This window comes from Carassius carassius, chromosome 18, assembly GCF_963082965.1.
Source record: "Carassius carassius chromosome 18, fCarCar2.1, whole genome shotgun sequence".
NCBI lineage: Eukaryota > Metazoa > Chordata > Actinopteri > Cypriniformes > Cyprinidae > Carassius > Carassius carassius.
The window spans coordinates 13579930-13590999 of NC_081772.1; the positions used below are offsets into that span (position 1 = coordinate 13579930).

Consider the following 11070-nt stretch of genomic DNA (forward strand, 5'->3'; position numbering starts at 1 on the left):
AAGCCACCTGGCTTTCTCTTTGCTTGTTGCCATGGTGATCTTATGTATCTAGCAGGTAGCAGCACTTTCATATCTCTCAGTGGTACAGAGAGTAAGACAACAGATGATATCTTCCTTTTATTAATCTGCCTCTCAGCACCATCACAAGAAACCCATTAACTACTGTTATCTAAGACCAACTTCATTTTTCGCCCAGGTTATGAGGGAGTTCCAGAGTTTTTCGATGACCTGTTGAGTCACATCACCAGTGTCCTGCGAGGTCAGGGGTCAATCGGAGCGGTGTGTGGTCATCTGAGAGTGAACGGGATAGCGCAGAGCCCATCTGTGGCCTGCGGGATGCACTGTGGCATGCTGGGAAATGAAAGCAGTTGGTTGAAGGACAGCGAGGGGATAAAGAAGGGTCCCCATCAGGGACTGAGTTGTGGCTGCACTTGCATGACTCCAAACTTTCACCAGCACAGCAGATCCAGTTTAGCAGCGGAGACATCCTCACAGTGACACGGAGAGCCAGTGCAATAGAATATTTCATTACTGTTCACAAACCAGATGAACGCTCATCAAAGGGTAGGTGTGTAGAAAAATCATTTGTGCCAAATGTGAATTGTTTAGGAAATGATTGAATGTGTATTGATTGTCTACTCCTTTATTTAATTTCCTATTTGGAAAGGGCGACTTGATCTTGGAAAAATATATGATTAGATTTTTTTATGAATGTTGCACTGAACTTGATTTGCAGAACAAGGGCTGCATGGGAGGAACTAAAACTATTGTTGATATTAATATATTAATGAGAAAATAGGTGTCATGACGTGTCACTATTTAAATAAGTGTTCAGCTGGCACTAAGGCTTCTCTACTTGCTGTGTAAGTCATAAATAACGGCTTTAATGCTGTCTGAAGCAATCTGCTGGTATTTAATCTCTTAAACCACAGCAAGAGCAGCTCTGATTGCTTTCTAAAAAGACTGAAGAGTAAGATTTTTTAAGGCTAATCATTTCATATCTGAATGGTCTGAAAACCTTGAGATTGTATGGGGTTATGCATTGCATTGATTGAAGAAGAAAATTAACTTCACCCAATAAACATTGACCCAAAAATTGAATTCATGTCATTATAAATCGTTGTGACAATTCTTCTTCTGTGAAACACTAAAGATCTTTCAGTTGTTTTGTTGACCCAATGAAAGTCAGTAGTCCAAAACCTTTCTCTGAACACTTTCATTGCACTGACAATCAAATTTTTTATGTTTCACAGAGAAACTAAATTCACACAGGTTTGGAAAGACGTGAGGGTTAGTAAATGATAACAGAATTTGCATTTTGGATGCAGTTTTATTGATAAATGTTAAATTTGCCGTTCTGACAGTGTAATTTGTTTGTTAGTCTGTTTTATGCCAATTGTGTTATACTTGTGTATGATGTATATTTGTAAATATGTGAATTTTTTTCTTTTTGAGACAGAAAAAAAAGCCTTTAAAATAACAAATGAAATGAAATGGACAATAAAACCAAACTTAAGCATTGAGAATTTTTGACTGATTGTTTATCTGCTGTATGGGACTCATACTTGAGTATGTTTTATTTTTTTTTGCACATTGCATGGAACCAGATTGAAACTTTTTTCAGTTTTTTTTTCTTTATTTATTTTCTTGAATCCCAAAAAGCATTTAACTACAGTGTCACCATATCTAATAAAAACATTATTGCCGACGGATCATAAGACTCCATAATATCAGGAGCAACCTTTCAGATATGTATCCTTATGTATATTAAAATTTTAACCTAGTGTGATAGTTGACAGTGACTAAAACTTTACATTAAATGTACTCAAATGCCCAGATTTCTTCAGGATGCTAGCATAATAAAGCAAAGCGGAGGAGCTGGGAGAAAAAGTGAATGGACCTCTGAATGTTTGACATCAGAGGAGTTACTTTGAGGTTTCATATTTTACACATGGAGGGAATGAGCAGAGAATCTGCGGCACTGAGATAAGAGCTTGCGCTGCTGTGGACTGAGCAAGACGGTGAGAGCCTCATCTCCAGTTAACATGCCTTTCTACTGAAGGAGAGATGAAGGGCAAAGTGGAAAGAGAAGAGCTGGAGCGGCTCAGCCTCGTCTCAGATCATGAAGTTTCTGAGCCACACTCTCCAGTTCAGACTCAATGACAGCCAGACTTTCAATCTCAGCATCCTGATGACAGAAGAGACAAATGCAGGCTATTATTGAATTTTAAAATGCTTTATGAACATTTACATGTACATGTACCATTAAAAGTTTGGGGTCAGTAAAATGTTTTTAAATACGTTTCTTATTTGCATGTATAAAATGGTGAAATTAATCATTTAAAATAACTTTTTTTCTGTTTTAATACATTTTATAATGTAATTAATTCCTATGATTGCAAAGCTAAATTTTTCTAAACTTTTAAGAAAACAGGTTAGGGCAACTAAGTTTCATACCCCTGTCTTTCTGCCGCCGCTGCCTTCTTCGTCTCTTTTGTCCTGTGCATGAGTTTGTGCCATAAGGTGCAGCTCCTGCTCCTCTGGGCTTCTCCACAGCTCGCCCTCTTGATCATCTCTCTCCTTAGAGTGGTGTGGTGCTTCCCTGTGCTCATCCAGTTTTGGGCTTGCCTCTACTCTCTTATGGGACAATTTTCTCACATGACTCCAGCGCTTTACTCCAACCTCTCTTTTCTTCCCCTCCTCTTCTTTTGAATGTGTTCTCTCTGTTTCAGCTCCCTTATTCTCCTCACTGTCCTCCATGATGGACTGTTTCACATCGGGATTAGCTTCATGATCATCTGTGGCTGGAACTAAGTGTGGAAATGGCACAAAGTTAGAATTTTTATATTGTATCTTCTCTATTTTCTCTCTCTCAGTGTCTTCTCTTTCATTATTCTACACACACACACACACACACATTTACTTCAGTGCAGCATCAGCAAACCCAGCACTCTTCTTAATGAAACGCTTTCTCTTGCCAACTCACGACTCACTGCTTGATGCATCTTATCCTAAAATATAAGCCCCTGTCCTGTCCTTCTATCTGTACTTATGAACACAGATTCCCAAATCATTGCTTCTATTAACAAACACACTAATGCAAAGTCACCTAAAATGTTTGCCATTTTTCACCAAGTTCCTCTGAGATCTGAGGGCCACTTTAAACAAGCTACAGGCAGCTGGTTGATCTGGATGGCCTCCAGCATCAATTATTGAATCGATTCAGCAGGCCATAACGCAGCATGGATTTCATTTCATAGAAGGCGGTGCTGTCACACCGGCCTGTTCATGGAGCACTGCTAAATTCCTCTATCAATCCTCATTCCCCATCCCTCCTGACTCTTTTTAACCTCGCTGTGTCCTGCTGTTATTCCCAACCTCTTCAGTGAAATAAGTTAGTGCCTGTTAAATGAATTCTCCGTGGACATCCCTGTTACTCACAGTCACACTTTTCAAGGAGTAGTGATTGTGTTGCTATTGATCATGTAGACGAGTGACAAACCGTTAGTGGGAGCACTATGGCTATTTGTTCATCTGCAGGGCTTGAAGCTGTACACACCTGATCACGGATGGATTATGATACTTTGACGCCATTCATGTCTACAATGCACTGGCCAAATAACAACTGTAAATATACTAAATACCTCAATTTTGAAGAAAAAACAAAACACTGGTAGTGAATCAAAAACATACAGCACAATCAGTGTAGCCTGATTCTTGAAATTAATGGCTCTTTTGAGTCAGTTCTTTTAATAAATATTTACAAATTTAAAAAAGTTATCAGTTTGAAACACTGCCTTATGTTATTTACAGCATTTGCAGAGAGATACTTTTTTCATATTTAAGCAAAGTGGACATTATAGCTGGAATACACCCTAATGAATGAATTTGAATCAAACTGGAATGAAATCGGAACTGAATTGAAATCTTATTTAATCCAGAGTGTCGGAATCTGAATAAATCAGGAAATCTAGTAGTATAGAACATCAGTGTATTCTGTTGGCTCTGTAGAGGAGTCTGGAACAAGTGATATTTCTCATCTCTTTGTGTATTTCACATTGTGGCAGTAGTTTCTGGCACACATTCAAGCACTATTCAGCCATCTAATGTACATCTGCAGTGGCTTGTTTCCAGGTATCCAGCCATTACAAGCTTCTCAGCAGGAGGTCCCTGAATTTGAGAGGTCCCAGGCCTTTCATCCGTTATTATTACACCTAATCTACAGTCAGAATATTGCTTGTTACATCATATCATAATGAATAAGGCTTTCAACTCAAAGATAAACTCAAAAAGTAGCACATATGGCATGCCAAATATCGCATTCATCATTACCATCTTTATGGTAATCCGCAACAATTTCCCTCTCCTTCTCCTTCTCCTTCTCCAAGCTGGAGTGTTTCTTCTCCTCTTGTTTTGCCTCCTCCTGTGACTCTCTCTTCTGCTCTGAGTTTATGAAGTTGGAAATGTGATTGCTAGGACTCTCATCTTCTTCTTCACGCTCCTCTTCCTCAGCAATCTGGTCCCGTTTTTGAGACTCCTGCTCTGTTTCCTCACTCTCTCTGGAGCTCTGCTCTCCTGCTCCTCTCTTCTGTGCATCTTCTTCTGGTTTATCCATGGCAACCAACATTGACTGATCATCTGTAGGATGGTAAAGCATTAATTATATAGTATTACTCTTTCATTCAGATTTGTGTTTTTTTCAAAGCTTTCTGGTGCATTCATATATTATAATCAATTAATATATTCATATAATAAAACAAACAAGCAAACAAATAAATGTGAAACATTTTATTCAGACTGCGTTTGGTTCAGAAGCCAGAGTCTTCAGGTTTGATTCATATATGAAATATAATGTGACATATTATTAAGATATGTTTTCTTTTAGGAAAAATACTTCAGGTTTGATTCCTCAGTAAAACTTTTCAACAAGGTTCATTAGTTAACATTAGTTAACTATTTTAGCTCACATGAACTAAGCATGAACAATACTCCTACAGCATTTATTAATATAAGCCAATGTTCATTTCATAATGCATTATTAAAATAAAAAGGTGTGCTTGTTAACATTAGTTAATGTACTGTGAATTAACATGAACTAAATATTTTCATCAACTACCATTAACAAAGATTAATAAATACTATAATGAATGTATTCTTTTAGTTAATACATTAACTAACATTAACTAATGGACCCTTAGAAATAGATGACACAATTTCCAAGGTCAGCACTTTTGAATGCGGTCAAATGAAAAGAACACTGACAACAACCCACTCACAAATTAAGGGGTAGATTAAAACATAATCAGTGTTTTACTTGACTCTGACACGAAGTACCGAATGATATTTAGCACCCACACATTTGTGCCCACAGACTTGAGCTATGACATACTCAATACAGAAGTCCTGGGTGGTGGTTCTAAGAAGATCATAACACGGGTAGTGTGCAATTTCACAAGCAAAAAACTATTTATACTAGAGAGACAGATGTGCCCTCTGCTCTGATCATGTCAAAATGCTGCAAAGTGCAGCTCTATAGAGCAGAACACAGTGATTCACCCTTCACCCAAATGTGCTTTAAGAGTACTGGATAACTGTACTCTGTCCTTTGAAGAGTGAAAAGCAATGCTTAATCAAAGTAGCATGTTTTCTAAGAGTATAAGATTAAAAGAAACTCTCATCTTTTCTCTCGTAAATGCAAAGTATGTATAAGTCTGCACATAAAAGTTTATAAACAAATAAATAAACAAATACACACAACAACCCATATGCAAATTTAATATATATAAATATATTAAATTACCATATATTGTCATAAGAAGTAAAAATGTGATACCTATTAGGTAAATTGGAACAATACATTAACATATCTATACCAATATGTACATTTTTGGACATATATGTACATGTACATCCATCCTAACATCCATCATACCATTGATTCATTACCATTACCATATGTCAATATTATATAATTAAATGTAAAACATTTATTACAAAAACCTTTGTAAATGTACAGATTTGTGTATGTTGTTTCAATAGTTTCATAGATAAATTAAATATATATATATTGTTGACATATATGGTTGCTACAAATTATTAACATATATACATATACAAAATTTACTATAGTAATTTTATATATGATATAAACGTGTGCCTTCATCTACTTAGAGAATGTACGTATGAGAAAAAACTATATATATACCTTATAGGTAACATATATGGCAATATTACTCTTGACATAGGGCAATATATGTCATATATAACATTTCTGTATGGGAATATAAAGAAAGAAATAAAGATGTAACAGACTAGCATAGAGTCATGTGGCAATTAAGAAGTGGATTCGTCTCACCTGCAGTTTTCTTCATGTCTCTAGAGAGGCTGGTCACATGATCAGGTGTGTCTCCTGGGTGTTTCTGTGCTCTTTCACTGGCTCCTGAGAAGCAGTTTGGTTGAGACACAGTCACAAGTGGACATAGTATTTTCTTGGCAATAAAACAGAATCTATGGATTCTCTACCAGGGTTCATCAGCAGTGTTTTACAATTACCTGCTCTACATTTCAAATGACTTACTGCTGCCAAAAAAGCCATTAGCAGCCAACTATCATTTTGCTGCCATTAGCGTTCCTCCAACAGAAACAGACTTGGCCCATGCTGTCCCAATCAGACCTGGAGCATCTGCCTCTTACCTTCTGCAGCGATATCTTGCAGCTCTTGAAGAAAGTTGCGGTGGCGCAGGATGCTCACAAGCCTGTCATCTGGAAAATACACAGTACAGCTCACACACAGTTCCAAACTCCAAACCCTATTTTTTGCAGTCAGCACTTTACTTTATTTTTTTAAATGATTTGCATTAATTGCCCTGAAATGTACTGCCTTCTCTTGAGCAGCACTATTAATCATCAGGCACGCTGAGAGAGAAGAAAGAAAGTGAAAGAAATAAAGAGGGGGAGAGGAGAGATTTTCATTGAATTAACGTTGAGTTAAGTGTTTCATTTCCTGCTGACCGACAAATAGTGAATGCAGAGTCGGCTGCTCACTCTGGGACAATGCTATTCACTCCACTCCTTACTTTCCCTCTCAAAATGTCTGTCACCTTATTTCTCTGCCAAGCTTCTTTGCAATCTGTTAAAGTCATGGTAGAAAACTGACAGCTGTAGTTGCCAGAATATTACTGCAAAAAAATACAGAATTGACATATAATGCACAAGCATTATGGGATGGCATTTTGGCATCTGTATATGAGTCTTATTTCATCATATGAGATATTATTACAATTTTAGTTTGAGTTATTTTAGTTCATCAAGTTAAACTAAATGAGAAATGTTGCCTTGGCAACTGGCTGAAATAAAAACAAAAACATTTTATATATATGTATATACATTTCAGTTAACATTTATTTTATTTCAAGCAGTGATTTCTTACTTTTTTTTTTGTTTCAGTTTTAGTTTACTGTGATTACCGTACTGTATATTTTACAGTTACTAACTGTCTTTTAATAATACAATTTTAATGCACTAACATATTTGAACTATTTAATTATTTTTCTTACTGTATTAATAATAAAAATGGGGGTTTAAACATTACAATTGTAGCAATATTTTGTTAAAATTCAAATTAAATTATATATTTTTTTATTAATGTTATAATAATTATTTTATTATTATTTTTATTATTATCATTATCTAAAATACAATTTTACTGTATACTGTAAGGTAACTAACAGTTAATTAATTGTTTTATTATTGCAATTTAATATACTTTTTATATTAAAAATATTGAGGTTTGTACAGTGTATTAAAGAAATTCTGCTTTTCTCAAATTATCAGTCCTCCTCTCTATTTCTGTCAGTCTCTGTCCTTCACTAGACTCACTGTGTAAGCCTCTCACAGGGTGTTTGATTTCACTCTTGTAAGCCTCATCTCAGTAACAATACCTGGCTGTCTAATAGAATGATTGATTTTCTAACTATTAAAGTATCAAGGAAAAAAACACTGCAATGTGACTGAACAGTGCACGACCAAAACTTCACACTTTGACTCCTTCAGTCTTAAACTGTGTTCCAAAGATGAACAAAGGTCTTATGGGTTTGGAACGACATGAGGGTGAGTAATTAATGACAAAAAATTTTGTGTGCACTCTCCCATTAACTTTTATAAGACTATAAGAAACGTGCAGTCACACCAGCAATGATATTGATCATATCAGGAAGGTCACTGCTGATAATAAGGAATAAGTGCACCCAAGTGCAGCTTAATATATGGAAATAATAATAGTCCAGGTGTCACTAATGCAGGCACTCACCAGTGTTGAGGGTTTCAAGACAATCCTGGGACACTGGGATGGGATGAGACTTGGACAGAGCATCTGCAATTACTTCCACAATACACATCATCACCTATAAAAAGACAGAGAAATATCGGGATAGGGAATTTTGTAAATTAGGTGTTGGTGAAAGAGAGAGTCTCTTCTTTTCATGAAGGCTTTTTTATTAAAAATACAGTAAAAAAAAAAGTAGTATTGTAAAATATTATTACAATTTCTCCAGTCTTCAGTGTCACATGATCCTTTCAAATATGCGTTTAATAAATGTAATGCATCCTTATTTTTAAACGGTAGTGTGTATATATTGACTCTACACACTCATGAGACCAATGTGACAGAGGAAAGAGATGCAGCATGCCAACAATATCTCAAAACCCCCCATATCTAGCCATCCTTACTGTCTTACATTTCACTTTCAATCAATGTCATTTCCTCCTCAGTGCTTTCAACTCTCTGGTCTGTCTCTGCATATTGTTTGGCGCCACATTCCCCCAAAGTCAAACATTTCTCTGCTGTCAGGGAAAAACAGCCTCTCTCAGTAAGGCCAAAGTGTTGCTGAAATGGCATTATCATTTTACAGAGAAGAACTGCATCTGTTTGCAGCTTGACATGGCCAATGTCCTTCCCCCCAATACTTCAGATTTGCACACATTTCTGAATTTTCGAGTGTCAAAACACACCCTCTCTTAAGGCGTTTCTCATCGGCAAGGACAAGAAAGAAGCATATGACCAGCTCAGCTAAGTTAAATGAGCACAACCCAACTTCAATTTAAGTTTAAATTCAGTTCATCATAGTTTAAAAGCACAGTTTGCAGTCATCTGTAGTTGGTAGCCTCCTCTGAGTAAGCACACATGGCACCAGCTGTCACTAAATAGAAATCATGTTGTTGAGTCACTGTCTCACTTATGCTGCTTTCCTCCACACTTCCTGACAGCATGGACTATGGCTGCTGCCGTTCTGTGCATTCTTATGTTCCAAAAGGCTGCTCCACATACACATTAAAATAATAATGTACAGTAGTGAAGCTAAACTCAAACATTTTGTTTAAGACAATGATTTATAAATGCATACCTTCACATCCTTATCATCCATGTGACCTGGAGAGACAGGTACCGAGAAGACTAGAAATAGACAGATAGCTTTGATAAGCAAAAACACAGTACTATGAAAATTATAATAATTATTATAATTATATAGCAAACCAACCTATACTTAACCTGGGTTAACTAAGTGTCTTTTCTTTTTGACCCTGGGTGAAAGCTAGTTTTAATATTTTGGTTAAGTAACAAAGGTAGGCGATTCGTTTAGCAACAGACAACCAATCATAAAATGCTTCAGAGCTCATCTCATTAAATATTCATGTTCTTTGTACAGTCGCAGAAACTTACACGCGCTGTTTGTAATCTGAGGAAAACCGTTAAAATGTCGAACAACGACGGTAAACGGTAGGTTATAAAACAACCAGAGTGGATCTACGTGGGGAAATTTACACAGATACAGTAGAGATGCGCGTTATTAAAACTGGTCGCTTGCTGTATTGTCTAATTAATGTTAATGACTTTATAAATATATAAATAAGAACGTTAACCCCGGGATTACAATGCGAAATAATTACTAAAGACGAAGTAGCTATTACCCATAGGATGTAACAAGATCAAGCACGATTACGTTGTGAAGTGTGAAAAGCCTTTTGTGCTCCTCACAAGTGTTTTATCCGCTGTCCTTGGTGCTGACAGAGACATTCAGCTCACATGTATTAAATGTACAGTCAACAGAATCAATACATCATCCAAAATGCCACTAAGTATTGCCACAATAACTTAACAGGTTATGTGGTAATTTGTACATCTTGCACACTTACCACAATTCACCAGCAACACGACAGCAGCGCATCCTCGTGCGATCATTTTGGTAACGCGAAGTGCAGGCAACCGTTCTGTTTAAAAGTGATGAACCGTCGAGCAGGAGGAAAGCGAATGAACGTTAGTGCTTTCCTTTCCTCAGAGTGAATGAAAACACTGGCTGATTTATGGATGCATTATGCGCAAAGGGCGCCTGCTCTTATTTGTTTCTCCGGATCACAACGCCTCAATGTCACTACTCACTACCGCAGCGATGCCGCCTTTATATAGAAGACTTGATGGAGAGGAAATGACATCAGTATGAAATACAGCTGCTTAGTTCACATCCACTAAATGGTATAGGAAAAAAGTTTACAATAATATTAATTATTATTATAAGCATATAAGGATGCAAACAACTGCTTTAATTTTGCATTAATTTCTGATTTATTTAAATATATTATTTATAGCACTTCGTAATAGGCCTAATTCACAATACACATGCTACTCAGTATATAAGTAGCAGAATGCTTTTCAATATTTGGGGTCCCATGTTTTGTAGAAGGGTGAGTTGGGTCATCTAAACCCCCCCCCCCCCCCCCCCCCCTACATTTTCTCAATTTAAAATGCATCACATCATTAATCCTGATGAGTCTGATGATGGTTTGCTTGATTTTTAACCTATTAATATTCTGTTTGAGACTAAAGGCAAGCAAAAGCATAAGCATCTTCTTATTATAACATCAAACCTGGAATTCCAAATCTAGGCATTTCAAAACAAGGCTGTAGTTTATTTTTTTATTTTTAAATATAATCTGGGTCAAAACTGCTTTAGGATATGTCATGTCACTCAGATATATCACCCACACAGATGTCTTATTAGCTGAAGTTTCATCAAG

General features: G+C 36.5%; 2 protein-coding genes across 4 annotated transcripts in view; one reads left to right on the forward strand and one right to left on the reverse strand.

Annotated features, from left to right (window-relative positions):
* Positions 1-1231, forward strand: part of LOC132092445 (inositol-tetrakisphosphate 1-kinase-like) — a 24572-nt gene extending 23341 nt beyond the window's left edge. For all 3 annotated transcript variants that reach the window (XM_059498682.1, XM_059498681.1, XM_059498680.1), the window contains exon 11: positions 197-1231. In XM_059498682.1, coding sequence (XP_059354665.1) covers positions 197-498 — 302 coding nt within the window. In that variant the 3' untranslated portion in view covers positions 499-1231. The remainder of the gene's footprint in view (positions 1-196) is intronic.
* On the reverse strand, positions 1231-10459 carry LOC132092447 (chromogranin-A-like). The gene is made up of 8 exons (XM_059498683.1): positions 10192-10459; positions 9402-9451; positions 8309-8402; positions 6694-6762; positions 6356-6439; positions 4333-4638; positions 2458-2810; positions 1231-2188 (listed from the first exon to the last, which is right to left on the reverse strand). Exons 1-8 carry the CDS (start codon positions 10235-10237, stop codon positions 2105-2107), a joined length of 1086 nt encoding a protein of 361 aa, XP_059354666.1. The 5' UTR covers positions 10238-10459; the 3' UTR covers positions 1231-2104.
* Between the last annotated feature and the right edge of the window lie 611 nt (positions 10460-11070).